This window comes from Panthera tigris, chromosome A2 (assembly GCF_018350195.1).
Source record: "Panthera tigris isolate Pti1 chromosome A2, P.tigris_Pti1_mat1.1, whole genome shotgun sequence".
Taxonomy (NCBI): Eukaryota; Metazoa; Chordata; class Mammalia; order Carnivora; family Felidae; genus Panthera; species Panthera tigris.
In genome coordinates, this window is record NC_056661.1 from 60,694,149 (window position 1) to 60,709,019 (window position 14,871).

Genomic DNA, 14,871 nt, shown 5'->3' on the forward strand with positions numbered 1-14,871 from the left:
TTTAAATTGTGACAGCTTAATTAAAATGTGTCTTGGTGTGGGTTTCCTTGAATTCATCTTATTGGGAACTCTCTGGGCTTCCTGGATCGGGATAGTTAGTTCTTTCCCAGGTTAGTGAAGTTTTCAGCCATGATTTCTCCAATAAGCCTTCTTTCTCTCTCCTCCTTCTGGGACCCCATAATGTACATTTTGGCCTATTTGAGTAGTGTCCCATAAGCCCCTTAAGCTATCTTCTTTTTCACTTCTTTCTTTTAGCTCCTCTAATTGGATGAATCCCATTGTACTGTCTTCAAGTAAGCTTTTTGTTTTTTTCTTGAGTGAGAGAGTGCACAAGCTGAGGAGGGGACAGAGGGAGAGAGAGAATCCTAAGCAGTCTCCACACTCAGTGCAGAACCCGACATGGGGTTCAATCACACAACCCTGAGCTGAAATCAAGAGTCAGATGCTCAACTGATTGAACCACCCAGGCACGCCCAAGTCAGCTTTTTTTTTTTTTAATTTAAATTCTAGATAGTTAACATACAATGCAATATTGGTTTCAGGAGTAGAATCCAGTGATTCATCTGAGTCAGCTTTATATAGTCTGTTGCCGAACCCCTCTGTTGAATCTCAGTTCCATTACTGTATTCTTCAGCTCTGTGGTTTGTTGGGTATTTTCTTATAATTTTCATGTCTTTGTTGAAATTCTCATTTGTCCATGCATTATTCTCCTGAGCTCAGTGGGCATCTTTATGACCATTATTTTGAACTTTTTATCAGCTAAGTCACTAATCTCCATATCATGAAGGTCTATTTCTGGAGTTTTATCTTGTTCTTTGGTTCGGAACATATTCCTCTGTTCCTTTTCCTTGACTCTGTGTTGATTTCTGTGTATTAGACAAAACAGCCACCTCTCCAAGGTTTGATGGGGGGGGGGGGTCTCATGAAGGGGATGGACCTTATCCTTCAGCCCAGCCCAAGCTCTCGATTCTCTCAAACTTTCGTGATTGCCCGAGCACCTTCTTTGTTCATAATCGTTCCAGTGGTTGAAAGTGTGCCAAGGCCTGTCAGTGTCCCAGAGGGGAGGCTCAGCCGTAGATGTGTGCTAAATTAGAAGCCTGACCCCCAGGCTGCAGCTTTCGTAGACAAACAGGCCTCTTTTGTGGAAGGCCTGGGAGATAGGATTTCGGTCTGCATACTCTGTGCTGAACCCTGGAAGGATAGCTGGTTAAGAATGGTTTCTTTGAACAGGTCTGTGGGGCCCTGCAAATGCAAACCCCACCGGCCACCAGAACCAGGTGATCAAGGGGTATGTCCTCTGGATGCACCAGGTATGTGCATGAGCTCCTTCCAGGGAGACACTGGTGACCCATCTTGATGTGGATATTCTCAGTTTGTCCAGTAGGTAGGAATTGTTCAGCTAGTTTCTGGATTTCTTTTTAGAGGAAATTGCTTCTGTGTTGCAGATTTGGTGTATCCAGAGAAGAAAGTGAGTTCAGGAGCGTTCTATATCACTATTTTAGACCTGAACTTGGGGCCTGATCAGCGTGGGCCTGGGAAATGCCAAGGATATCATAGTCAAGGGCCTAGAAGTTGTAAGGTGCTACCATCACGTGTATCTGGCAGCAAACCTCGGTTCTGACTTCAGGGAAGGATATCTTAGCAATGATTTTTTGGATGTCAAATCAAAATGTAACAAAAGCAAAAATAAGTAAGTGGGACATCACACTGAAATTCTTCTGCACAGCAAAGGAAGCAACCAACAAAATGGAAAGGCAACCAACCTATGGAATGGGAGGAAATATTTGCAAATCCTGTATCTGACAAGGGGTTAATATAGAAGTTATATAAAGAACTCATATATTCAATGGCAAAAGCCAAACAATTTGATTAAAAAATGGACAGAGGCACCTGGGCGCCGAAGTGTCCGACTTCGGCTCAGGTCATGATTTCACGGTCCAGGAGTTTGAGCCCCGCGTTGGGCTCTGTGCTGACAGCTCAGAGCCTGGAGCCTGCTTTGGATTCTGTGTCTCCCTCTCTCTCTCTGCCCCTCCCCCACTCACACTCTGTCTCTCTCAAAAAATGAATAAACGTTAAAAAAAAATTTTAATAAAAAATGGACAGAAGAACCAAATAGACATTTTCCCAGAGAAGACACACAAATGGCCAACAGACACATGGAAAGATGCTCTAACTCACCAATCATCAGGGAAATGCAAATCAAAACAAGGAGGTATCATCTCACACTTGTTAGAATGGCTATTATCGAAAAGACAAAAGATAAGGGTTCCCTGCTGGCTCAGACAGTAGAGCATGCAACTCTTTTTTTTTTTTTTTTTTTTAACGTTTTATTTATTATTTAAGAGACAGAGCATGAGCATGGGAGAGGAGACACAGAACCCAAAGCAGGCTCCAGGCTCTGAACTGTTAGCACAGAGCCCAACGCGGGGCTCAAAACCACAAACCACAAGATCATGACCTGAACCAAAGTTGGACACTTAACCGACTGAGCCACCCAGGCGCCCCAAGTGTGCAACTCTTGATCTCAGGGTTGTGAGTTCAAGCCCCACACTGGGCACGGAGCTTACTTAAAATGAAAATTAGGGGTGCCTAGGTGGTTCAGTTGTGTCCGACCTTTTTTTTTTTTGAGAGAGAGACAGAGTGGGAGAGGAGCAGAGAGAGGGAGAATTTTTGAGACAGACAGAGTGGGAGAGGAGCACAGAGAGGGAAGGAGAGAATCCTAAGCAGGCTTGGCACCTTCAGCACAGAGCCCGATGCAGGGCTCAAACTCACAAACCATGAGATCATGACCTGAGCCGAAACTGAGTTGGATGCTTAACCAACTGAGCCACCCAGGCGCCCCTGTCCGACTCTTGATTTTGGCTGAGGTCATGATCCCTGGGTTGTGAGTTTGAGCCCTGGGTCAGGCTCTGTGCTGACAGCACAGAGGAAGGGAAGGCAGGGAAGCCTGTCCTACTGCCCACAGGAGGAGGGTCCTTGTCCTGGCACCAGCCCAGCCCGTGAGAAACCACCACCCCGAACTCCGAATTTCCATCAGACTTTCATACATGACAGCCCTTCCCAAAGGGAAGGCTGTTCCTCCTGTTCCTCCTCCTGTTCCCATCTTTTGGTTTTATCAGGTTACTTGTCCTAGGTTACTGTCCCTCAGTCATTCCCAAGTAAACAAACCTGTTTTGCTGGCACAATAACTGGCTGTTTTATTTCCAGGGCTCGCAAGGTGGAGGGGAATGGGTGTACACAGGGACACCAAAAAGAATCAATTTGTCTGCATGTTATTTAAAAAAATATTTTTTAACGCAGCGAGTGGTCAGGAAAGTCCTCAACTGACAGAGACCTGAGTCAGGAGAGGACTTCTAGTGGAAGGTCCTGTGGCAAAGGCACAGGCCTGGGGATTTGAGGAGCAGAGAACACTGCATGGCCAAGGCCCCTCCAGGAAAGGCTGAGACCTGCCCTGGCCTCGCGGGTGTCTGGGGCAGTTCACATGGGCACCGGGGCAGGAAGGCACCTGGCTCAAAGCAGTGGGAGAGTAGACGAGGCCAGTGGTCAGGGGTGGCCAGGGCTCTGGGGGCCACTGTGAGGCTCTGGAATCGCTGAGCACGAGTGTGCGCCTGGAGCAACGAGGGGTGCGACAGGACCTGCTGACAAAGGCCTTCTGAGAACAGACCTTAGAAGAGCAGAGGCAGAGACAGGAAGCCTGGCTGGAAGGTGGTGGACGGGCCCTGGAAATTCTCCCCCTGCCCCCAGCTCCTACCTCTGGGCCCTGTCCTCCCCAGTGGCTGGCCACACAGCAGGTGGACAACCCCCCCACCCCCACCACACAAAGCACTTGCCATCCGCCACCTCAAGTTCCACAACCAGCCCACAGAGAAGGTGCCTTCAGGTCCTCACTGACCCAGGGTCACACAGCCCTGCCCCCGACCAACACCCAGTAGAATGGGCCTCTGCACAGAATCAGCACCACGCCCCCTGGGCAGCCAGCAGCACAAAAAAAACAGAGCTTGGTTTGTTACGTGTGCTCATTTCATTATATCCGGGCCTGGGTGTGGGGTGAGGACTTGGGGCCACAGTGCATCTTTGCCCTGGAGACCTCCAGCGGCCGAGGTCATCCACAGGGCCTGCCTCTCCAGAGAGCAGACTGGGCCAGCGGCTGGGTCAGGCATTTCTCTGCTCTGGGGTAAGGTACTCCAGGCCCAGGTGTCTGAAGATGTCTTCCTCCGAAGCCGCATGGAAATGTTTCTTCTGCAACAGGAGCCGGAGCCTTAGTGCCAGTGGGGGTGGGGAGGGGGGCGGGGCCAGGGGCGGGGCCAGGCCGTTCCCTCCCAGCAACACACCTGCTGGGGGTCAAACAGCCCATGGCTGTTCAGCCACAGCCCTCTCTCCTTCCGGCTGAAGCGGCGCAGCTCCCGCTGGAAATGCTGCAGAAAGCGAGGCTGTATGGGGGCCCCTGACGGGAGGCCCCGCCCAGCCCCAGTAGCAAGCCCCCTACCTTCGAGCCGGTCCAGCCCAGCAGGGCGTAGGGGAACTGGCTGGCAGGGACCACCACCAGGTCCACCCGCACGGCCCTCCGGGCGCCCCCCACAGCAGCCCCTGGGGGTGAAGGCAGGCAGAAGATACAGAAGGTCCTCTCAAAGCCGTCCATGGCGTGGTTCTGCCGGGGCGGGCAGGCGGCATCTGCACAGTGGCCGTGGTGGTGCTGGTGGTACAGGACAAGGCCCTGGGGGAGGAGCAGGTGTGGCGGGGGTTCGCGGTGCCGGGGCGGGGGGGGGGGGGGGGGGGGGAGGGGGCCCGGGTCCCGGCAGAGCCCCCAGGGTAGGCAGCAGGCAGCTCCTCACCTGACTCTGCAGGCTGTGCATCACTCTGGACAGCAGCCCTGCCTCCCGGCCCTCCTGGGGGTGGGTGAGGAGGAAATCCACGTCGTGGCCCTGCAACTTGCCCCTGAGGGGGCCTGCTCTGAGTTCGGGCCAACACAGGATATGTGGGCCTCCTGTTGTCCCCGGTCCCACTAGTGCGGGAAGGCCCACCTCTGTGGCCCCCTCCTCAGGCGCCTTCACTGGGGTGGGAGGGGCAGGTCAGACCCCCTTACCTCCGAAAGCCGCCGGCCAGCGTGATGGTGGCCCCGGGAAGGATGTGCCCCACGGCTGCCTCCACCACCCGCTGCAGGGCCTCCACTTGGGGTCGCTGGAGCGGCACACTCAGGTCCTGGTAGTGCCGGAGTCCTGTGGGCAGTGCGGCTCTCCTGACCTTCTCAACCCCACTGTCTTGCTCTCCACTGTCCCCTCCTCCCTTTTAAATAGTAAACTTTTATTCAGAGGAAACTGCAGATTCACATGTAGTTGGAAGAAATGACAGAAGCCCCTGAGCCCCCTGCCCAGTTCTCCCCAATGGGAGCGTCTTGCAGAACTTTCTCCATCCCATCAGGAGGCTGATGTAAGTGCACTCACGACGCAGTCTACCTCTTTGAATGCCTTGGTTTTCCCATCCATAAAATGGCCCAGAAAGCGATAAACACGTGAAGAAGGTGGCTCTGCCACTCAGGAACCCCTCACTGTAGTCCTATCTCCCCGCACCCCCCCCCATGGGAGTGTCACTGGCCTTTCTACACAATGAGAAATCTAAGTGGGGAGTAACAGCATGTGGCCGGGCTAAGTGCTGCTGGCGGTTCCATCTCTCCGGCACCATGGGGAGAGGGGACTGAGTGCAGTCAATGATGATATCACTTAATGTTCCACTGGACACGTGACTCCATGGGTCTCACCTCCTGTGGACCGACCAGGCAACCCTCCCACGACCCCCAGCCCGAGGGAAGATGTTCAAAGAAGTGGTGGGTGCTGGGCTGCGGAACAATTCGAATGGGGCCCCCACCCCAGGCCACATGGAGAGGACAGAGACACTGATTAACACCTACTCCCCACTGGCCTCACAAAGAGGAGCTCACAGAGCCCCATGATTTGTGGAGAATGTCACCAAGGCTCAGAGAAGTTAAGTCTCAGGGCCATGGTCACCTACCTAGTAAGCTGCAGAGACAGGACTCAAACCCAAGCCTGACAAACTCTCAAGTTCATGTTCATTCCACCACATGGTGCCACCTCCCATGCAAGCCCTATACTGAGCCTCTCCTGCCACACAAGTCCCCATGCCATCACCTAGTGGGCCAGGGCCCCATGCTAGCAAGGTGTGCACAGGGCACAGACACAGCCTCCCTTTCCTGGAATCAGAAGTAAGGGGTCTGCAATCCCCATCAAAATAACACCAGCATTCTTCACACAGCTAGAACAAACATTCCTAAAATTTGTATGTAACCAGAAAGACCCTGAATAGCCAAAGTAATTTTGAAAAAGAAAACCAAAGCTGGAGGCATCACAATCTCGGACTCGGAGCTGTATTACAAAGCTGTAGTCATTAAGACAGTATGGTACTGCCACAAAAACAGACACTCAGATCAATGGAACAGAATAGAGAACCCAGAAATGGACATTCTCTATGGTCAACTCATCTTCAATGAAGCAGGAAAGAATACCCAATGGAAAAACAGTCTCTTCAGCAAAAGGTGTTGGGAAGACGGGACAGCAACATGCAGAAGAATGAAGCTGTACCACTTTGTTACATCATACACAAAAATAAACTCAAAATGGGTGAATAAATGTGAGAAAGGAAACCATTAAATTCCTACAGGAGAAAACAGGCAGCAACCTCTTTAACCTCGGCTGCAGCAACTTCTTATTCAACACGTCTCCGGAGGCAAGGGAAACAAAAGCAAAAATGAACTATTGGGACCTCATCAAGATAAAAGCCTTCTGCACAGCGAAGGAAACAGTCAGCAAAACTAAAAGGCAATCAGTTGAATATGAGAAGATATTTGCAAATGACATATCAGATAAAGGATTAGGATCCAAAAATCTATAAAGAACTTATCAAATTCAACACCCAAAAAACAAATAATCCAGTGAAGAAATGGCCAAAAGACATGAATAGACACTTTTCCAAAGAAGACATCCAGATGGCCAACAGACACATGAAAAGATGCTCAACATCACTCATCATCAAGGAAATACAAATCAAAACCACAATGAGATACCACCTCACACCTGTCAGAATGGCTAACATTAACAACTCAGGCAACAACAGATGTTGGTGAAGATGCAGAGAAAGAGGATTTCTTTTGCACTGTTGGTGGGAATGCAAACTGGTGCAGCCACTCTGGAAAACAGTTTGGAGGTTCCTCAAATAATTAAAAATAGAACTACTCTACAACCCAGCAAGTGCACTACTGGGAATTTATTCAAAGGATACAAAAATGCTGTTTTGAAGGGACACACGCACCCCAATGTTTATAGCAGCACTTTTATTTGTTTTTTGTTTTTTTGTTTTGTTTTTTTGTTTTGTTTTTATTTTTGGGACAGAGAGAGACAGAGCATGAACGGGGGAGGGGCAGAGAGAGAGGGAGACACAGAATCGGAAACAGGCTCCAGGCTCCGAGCCATCAGCCCAGAGCCTGACGCAGGGCTCGAACTCACAGACCGCGAGATCGTGACCTGGCTGAAGTCGGACGCTTAACCGACTGCGCCACCCAGGCGCCCCTATAGCAGCACTTTTAATAGCCAAAGTATGGAAAGAGCCTGAATGTCCAACAATGGATGAACGGATAAAGAAGATGTGATTTATATATACGATGGAGTATTACTCAGCTATCAAAAAGAATGAGATCTTACCATTTACAACAACATGGATGGAACTAGAGTGTATTTTGCTAAGTGAAATAAGTCAGAAAAAGACAAATATCACAATTTCACTCATAGGTTGAATTTGAGAAACACAACAGATGAACATAGGAGAAGGGAAGGGAAAGTAAGATAAAAACAGAGAAGGAGACAAATAGTAAGAGACTTTTAAATACAGAGAACAAACTGAGAGTTGCTGGAGGGGAGGTGGTAGATGGGCTAGAAGGGGATGGTCATTAAGGAGAGGGTGCCTATAGGGAAGAGCACTGGGTGTTATAAGTAAGTGATTAATCACTACATTCTATTCCTGAAATCATTATTACACTATATATTAACTAACTTGGATTTAAATTAAAAAAAAAAAAAAAAAAAAAAAAGGAGAAGCAGTAAGAAGTAGTAAGGGGCCTGGTCCAGATCTGAGTTCCACTAGGAGGCCTCAGTGTCACAGCAGCTACTGTGACCATCACTGTTCACTGCAAAAGGGCTGCAGTGGATCCAGACTCCACTGGGTGGAGACCCAGGGAGGCCACCAGAGAGGCCTGCCTGCCACCATGGCCCTTTGCACTGACCCCATTCCCTGCCATCCAGGCAGTCATCCGCACATGCCCTGTGTCCATGCTGAGGGTGCCATGGTGTGGGAGCCCAGGGTCCTGTCCTTTCTCACAGGGCTCACCTGCTTTCTGCTGCTGGGTCAGCCTCTGGGGCTGCTCTTGGAGGCTGTCGAGGGTCCGCAGCCCTTCTCGGTACCACCGGTCAGCAGTCTTTACCCCAACCCCGAAGATCCCGGTGAAAAGCTGTTTGGGGCATGAGCGCAGCATGGTCAGGAGCAGAGCCCTTTCAGAAGATGCAGACAGCAGCAGCAGTCTGTGAAGGGGGTGCTGTCCCAGGCCAGCACCGCCACAGCGTCTCACTAGGGGCCTCACTGAGCCCCACCCCGTGGCCTGGCAGGTGCCGTCCCTACTCACAGTTCTCAAGTGTGAGCAAGCTGCCCGAGGCCACATAGTGACAGTACAGACAGGATCCAATCCCCGAGCCCAGCTATGCAGCCCAGCCTCACGGTGCACAGCACAAAGAGACCCCGTGTGTACCTCCCCCAGAGGGCCTCGGTCTCCCTAGTACCCGCAGCTCCAGCCTGTGATTCCAGCATCCCACACAGACAGCTCACAGCTCCCATCCAGTGGCCGCTCCCACCTAAGAGCTATCGGAGCCTCCCCTCGTTCTGCTCCTCAGCAAACACCAAAACAACAGGCAGTTAACAACCAGAGGGTCGTTGTAGCAGGAGCTGGAGGAAATGCAAGCCTGGGGCTGGAAGACAGACATGGGAGCCCACCTCCTGCCGGGGACTGCCTGCCACATGGGGCTCCCACACAGGGCGGCCCGGACCCCAGCCCCAGCCCATCACCTCTTTCCTCCCCAACCACAGCTTGTCAGTCAGAGGTGGGCACCTGCCCTGTGCCAGCCAATCCCCTCCCTGGGGATTTCTGGAACTGAAACAGAAGGTCCGGCCTGGGCAGTGGTGGAGGCTGTAACCCATGGAAAGGGAACCTTCTGAGGCCAGGTCTCAACCAGCAGAGCAGCCAGCGTGCAGAATAGGGGAAGTACCCGGCAGCAAGTGGATCCTTAGGCCCTGCTTCCTGCAGGACGGCTGCAGCCCTGCCCTTCTTGGGCTATGCTGCCCACTCTTCCCTTGATCCCCTGAACCAAGAGCACCAGCTGGGTCCTGCCAGAAAAAAATGCTCAGAACAACCTAACCTATTGCTTTATGACTACAAACTTCTAATCGTTAACCCACCTCTCTGCTGGCCTGGGTGACCTCTGGGTGCCCAGGGAGAGGTGAGGGCCCTGCCTTCCATCAGTGCTCATCCACTAACTCCCATGTGGCCCATACACTCCCGTCCTCTGCCTACCTGGGGCCTTCCGTGTGTCACATGTGGCTCTGGTCCCTCTCTGAAGCCCCCACTGCCCCTCACAACATTCTGGGCCACCTCCCGGAGCATCGTGACCCACTCCCCCAACAGGTTGCTGATGCGACAGGTGTCAGCAGGTCAGATGGGAACAGCGGAAGATGCACTGTGGACACGAGGAGACCGTGCAAGGGTGAGTGGCCCTGCGACACCCAGGAGGTGGTTACATTTTGTCCAGTTTGCTCTGTTTAAGATGCCAGAGCATACAACATGCTTGAGAACACCCCACGGATGGTCCAATCAGAGCAGATGGTACTGAGTGATCTAGAAAATTCCCTGTGCTAAAAACAAGCTTCTCCAGGCCCCACTCTGTTTGGCTGCCTCGTGCGTATCAGGTGTCAACTTAGCTGCCACTTCCTCAGTGAGACCTTCTCTGACCCCTGGGTGCCCCTGCTGGCCTCCCGTCCGTGGCTGGAGCTGTGCTGTCACCTGAGGGAGGGCCACGGGCTCCATGTGCCCACCAGGGTCTGCCCCACACGTACCTTCATGGTCTGGTACCTCTCTGAGCATCGGATTCTCTCCACCTCCTCACATACTCCCCGTGCCAGCACTTCCTGGGGAACAAAGCAGAACAGTCAGCCTGACTGGAGACAAGAGCTGGGGCCCAGGCAGCAGGCGGAACCCCAACACTCCACAGGGCAGTTTCATCCAGTCAGGATGCAGGGGGACTTGGAGGAGAGACTGTGCCCAGGAAGCCACCAAATCTCCTGGCCTCAAAGCCCCTCGGCCCAGGGACAGGCCAGCTCTCAAATGAGTTACAAGTCCCAGGACAGGGAAACCATCACTTTTCTCTCTCTTTTTTTTTAAAGTTTATTTACTTATTTTGAGAGACAGTGTGAGCAGGAGAGGGTCAGAGAGAGAGGGTCCCAAACAGGCTCTGCACTGTCCACAGGGCTCAAACCCACAAACCATGAGGTCATGACCTGAGCTGAAACCAAGAGTCAGACGCTCAACCAACTTAGCCACCCAGGCGCCCCAAACACTGCTTTTCAAAACACAGGCGGTGCATTCAATGAGACTTCCTTTAAAAGTTTAACTGAATTCAAAAGTCTTTTTGTCACAATATATTCTCTCAGTGATAAGTGTACAAAAAGACATTTTAACATTTTGGGTCCTTACTTTGTTGTTGTTGTTTTAAATTTTTTTTAATGTTTATTTTTGAGAGAGAGAGGGAGAAAACACGTTAGCAGGGGAGGGGCAGAGAGAGAGGGAGACACAGAATTTGAAGCAGGCTCCAGGCTCTGGGCTGTCAGCACAGAGTTCGTTGAGCCCACGAACCATGAGATCATGACCTGAGCCAAAGTCGGACACTTAACCAACTGAGCCCCCCAGGTGCCCCAAATACTTTGTGTTTTAAGAAGTGGTACTTATAGTCATGGGTTCTCTTCTACCGTCCTGGACAGCTGGGCCAATGCCAACAGTGCCAGCTACCAGTCCTGTCCGGTCCCTCTCAGCCACATCGTGTGGCCCCAATTTACAGATGAGGAATCTGAGCAGAGGGTGACCTGCCTCAGCCTGGAAATCTCCATGGCTGGACTTAACCACCAACTGTCTGCACTCCCTCCTCTCCTCAACCACCCTGCTAAGGGTGGTGAACACCTACCTGGATGACCCTGCAGGAATGTTCTCCAAAGTGGGGCAGCCCCTGCAGCTGGCTCACGGCTGTGACCCGGCTCGGAAGGGCCTTGAGCACCGAGGCTGCTCTGTAGAAGGAGAGGAAGCGGCCTTCACTGCCCTCAAAGCCAGCCGCCTCCGCCAGCATCTCCAGAGGCTCCTGCGAGGAGGGGGCCTGGGTGAGGGGAAGGGTACCCCACCCCACCCTCCCTTCCACCATCCGTCCCCAGGCTGGGGCAGGGTAGAGTGGCAGTGCTCACAGGAACAGGCCTGGGCCCATCCCAGGGAGGCTGGGAGCCCGGGGCTCACCGTGAGGCTGCTGTTGTGGTGTGTGAGGGGTGTGGGGCGCTGGCAGGCATACTGTGGCATCCATACTGAGCCTGGCAGCCCTTTCCCGGGCACGGCCACCTGAAGATGGGCAATACAGAGGCCACTTGGAGGCTGCGGGGCTTGCGGGGCCGGCTCCCAGGACAGAAGGCGTAGAGCAGCCCTGCCCTGCAGAGCAGGCCGAGGAGGGCTCCTCAGGCCAGAGTAGCAGCTCCCGCGGAGGACGGAGGACATTTCCTGTCGTTGCACATGCAGCCTGTGCTCCACTTCCCCAGCCCTCTCTGTCACGTGGCTCAGAGTGCTGGTCACTCCACCTCATAGACAGGGACGTGGGGCTCGAACATGGAGAGCCTGGCTCTGAGTCCATCCCCTCACCCCAGCTCTGCTCACCAGGAAGCACCAAGGCAGACAGAAGCCACAGACACACAGCACCTGAGGACGGCATCCCGCTGTCTCACGAGGAGGTACCATCTCACTACTTGAGCAAGAAAGGCCTGAATATGCTAAAAACAGGTGTATCCCAAGAGCTTATGCCAGGTGACAGCAGAAGCCAGGATGGCCTGGCCTCCCAGGGTCCCCGGTGGCCTGCGCTGAGCCCTCCTGCCCATTTCGTCTAACGGCAGCCGGTGATGACACTTCACCTGACCCGCCGGGCGAGGCCTGCCCCTGTGGCCCTCCCCCCAGCTCACCTCCAGGCAGTGCCGGGGCTCCACAGGCACGGGCTCCCCAGCTGCCATGCTTTCCGTGAACCAGCTTATGTCCAGCAGCACTGGGCTGGTGCGGCCCTGCGGAGAGCCTGCCACCGCCCTGTGCTCCTTCCAGGTGCTGGCCTCCTCCGCTGAGGTCTGTTCCATCACCACATGTGTCACCTCAGAGCTGGGCAGAGAGAGGGGAGGGGGTGATGCCCAGAGGTCCTTCCTGCTTCGCTCTACACCTCCTGGCCTTTGCCCCTCTCCCCTCTGCCTGGTGCGCACCCACTCATTCCTCAAATGTCACGTCCTCAGAGAACCTCTTCTGGCACGTGAACCCCTCTGGCGCTCCAGGACCCCACAGAGCCGTGCCTGTCTGCTCCACCTGTGACTGTAAGCCCAGTCCAGGGTCGTGTCCACTCGTCTGTCTGCCTCTCCTCTGACCCCTGAGAAAGTTCTTCTCTAGTGGGCAGGACCAGTGGGTCTCCATCTAAGTGCTTGGGACCCAGACTGCTGGGGTTTGAACCCCAGCTCTGCCACATACATGCTGCATGCCCCTGAGCACATCCCTTTTCCCTGCCCTGATTTCCTCCTCTTTAAAGAAGATAACAACATATCCACTGGGTAGGGTTGTTACAAAGATTAGACAAGCTAATAAGCAAAAGGTCTTAGCATCCAGTACATTAAACACGCCTCCAGAGTGGGTCTAACCACTGAAAATGGTTAATTCACTTAAAAAAAAAAAAAAGCTGCAGGAGGACTGGATCTTTCCACTTCAAACCTATGGGAACCGCAGTTCTTTAATCTCAGCCTGTCATTATCGCTGCTCTTGGACCTCCCTCAAGTCACTTTCTCAGCCCCGAGGAGTGACGTCACTTTGGCTAAGGGGGCAAGATGAACTCACGTAGAGCAGAAGGCTGTTAGCCACTGATACCCTTAACCCCACGCACCCCTATGGCTCTTTACAAGGCCTCTCTCTGGTAGACGTTCTCTTCTTGTCCTACAGAACACTCCTGGCCCTAACTACAGCACCCTTTCATAGAAGAGGATATTGAGAGAAAAGCCACGTGAGCATGAAGTTCCAGGGTTAACTTGGAATCCAAAAACCTCAGGTGCCCCTCTGCCCTGGGGGGTCAGCTGCCAGGTGAGTCGTTTTAGATCTCAATATCCTCAGCTGTAAAGAAACACCTTTTGTGAAAGTGGTCACGTGCAAAGTTCTGAGCACTAGCAATTTGTGCTTAGGCCCTCACACCACGCAGCAGTGTCCTCTGGGCGCGACAGTATGGCAATACCCACACAGGCGACACTGTCCGCTGTAAGCGCCACACCCTCCCCGCGCTCCTCCTGCGACGCCCCCCACTAAGGCGCCCCGGGCAGGTGCCATCCCCCAGGCATCCCAAAGCAGGAGCCTCCAGAAGCTGGGCCCCCGAGGAATACCCGGGTCAGCGTCCCCGAAGGCGCCCCGGGCAGGAGCCCTCGGGCAGGTGCTGCTCTGGGCCACAAGCTCGTCCACGACCGCGCACCTGTAGGCATCCAGGACCCGGAAGCCCTTGGAGAGGGCCAGGCGCGTGAGGAAGGCCCGGCGGCTGCGACCCATGCGCGGCTCGGCCAGGTAGATGGCAATGCCGGGGAAGCGCGCCGTGGAGGGGACAGGACCGCCAGGGGACCCGACCCACGCTCGCCGCCGCTTCGGAAGCATCCTGGCTCTGGCCGCGGGCGGGCGCCGGAAAGAAGGCACGCGGAAGTCGTAAGGAAGGCGGCGGAGGCTGGCTGGAAGGGGAAGCGGCACCTGGCGGTCTCGTGCGAGCCGGTCCAGCCGCAGGCAACTTAGGCCCCTAGAAGCGCTGTGTAGGCCCCCAGGCTCCCAACGAGCTCCGCGCGACGCCCCTCCTCCATGCCATTAGCACCAGAGGACACGCCTTTTACTTAAATGACTCGAGGAGCGCCTAGAGCCGCCCGGGGACGACCCGGAAGAGCGCCGGCGTTGAGGCGGGGCCGAGAAGCGCGGAGGGGGCGGGGCTAGGGGCGGGGCCGGGGAGAGGGAAGGCCAGGGCTGGGTGGGGCGGGGCTGGAGAGCTCGGAGGCGGGGCGTGGGGCGGGTCCAGTGATGTGGGGGCGGGGCTATAAAGGGCAGAAACTGGCTTGGGGCGGAGCCATGGAATGTGGAAGCGGAGCTAGGGGCGGGACCCGCGGGGGTCGACGGGGGTGGGCGGAGCCGGCGACCGCAGTGGGCAGGGCCAGGCGGGGGTCCTCCTGCACCTGGCGACGCGGAGCCGGGTGGAAGGTGAGGGTGGAGGGCTTCAAACCCGGGAAGGTTTTCCAGTCCAGCGGCGTTGGTACCACTGACCGGCCATTCGGAAAAATAGAAGTTGGCTCCCTCCGTCCTTAACACCGAAATGCAATCCAGATGGATCAAACATCCAAACCTAAAAAAGAAACCAGAAAAACGTCTTGAAAAGTCCACGAATGTTTTCATAGTGTGTCACGATAAACCTGGAGACACGGAAGAAAAAGAGTGATAAGCTTGACCACATTCGCATTTTAAATGTGTTAAAAATT

General features: G+C 54.0%; 1 protein-coding gene across 4 annotated transcripts; it reads right to left on the bottom strand.

The window, feature by feature from the left end:
* Positions 1-2,883: 2,883 nt before the first annotated feature.
* On the bottom strand, positions 2,884-14,200 carry POLM (DNA polymerase mu). Of its 4 annotated transcripts, none has more exons than XM_042962752.1 (11): positions 13,836-14,200; positions 12,313-12,499; positions 11,606-11,704; positions 11,286-11,456; positions 10,165-10,236; positions 8,392-8,512; positions 5,084-5,216; positions 4,833-4,950; positions 4,487-4,714; positions 4,332-4,415; positions 2,884-4,239 (listed from the first exon to the last, which is right to left on the bottom strand). In XM_042962752.1, the coding sequence occupies exons 1-11, from the start codon at positions 14,009-14,011 to the stop codon at positions 4,153-4,155; spliced, it is 1,476 nt and encodes a 491-aa protein (XP_042818686.1). In that variant the 5' UTR covers positions 14,012-14,200; the 3' UTR covers positions 2,884-4,152. The 4 variants fall into 4 exon arrangements, with proteins under 4 accessions (XP_042818686.1, XP_042818670.1, XP_042818675.1 ...); XM_042962736.1 differs by having other exon boundaries at positions 4,833-4,935; positions 13,836-14,093; XM_042962741.1 differs by lacking the exon at positions 11,606-11,704 and having other exon boundaries at positions 13,836-14,093.
* Between the last annotated feature and the right edge of the window lie 671 nt (positions 14,201-14,871).

Coding starts and splice junctions, on each gene's coding strand:
- POLM (XM_042962752.1), bottom strand. CDS start 14,011: ATGCTTCCGAAGCGGCGGCGAGCGTGGGTCGGGTCCCCTGGCGGTCCT. Junction 8,513..10,164: donor AGAGGTACCAGACCATGAAG/GTACGTGTGGGG, acceptor TGCCCCAAACAG/CTTTTCACCGGGATCTTCGG. Junction 4,715..4,832: donor TGCACAGCCTGCAGAGTCAG/GTGAGGAGCTGC, acceptor CTCCTCCCCCAG/GGCCTTGTCCTGTACCACCA.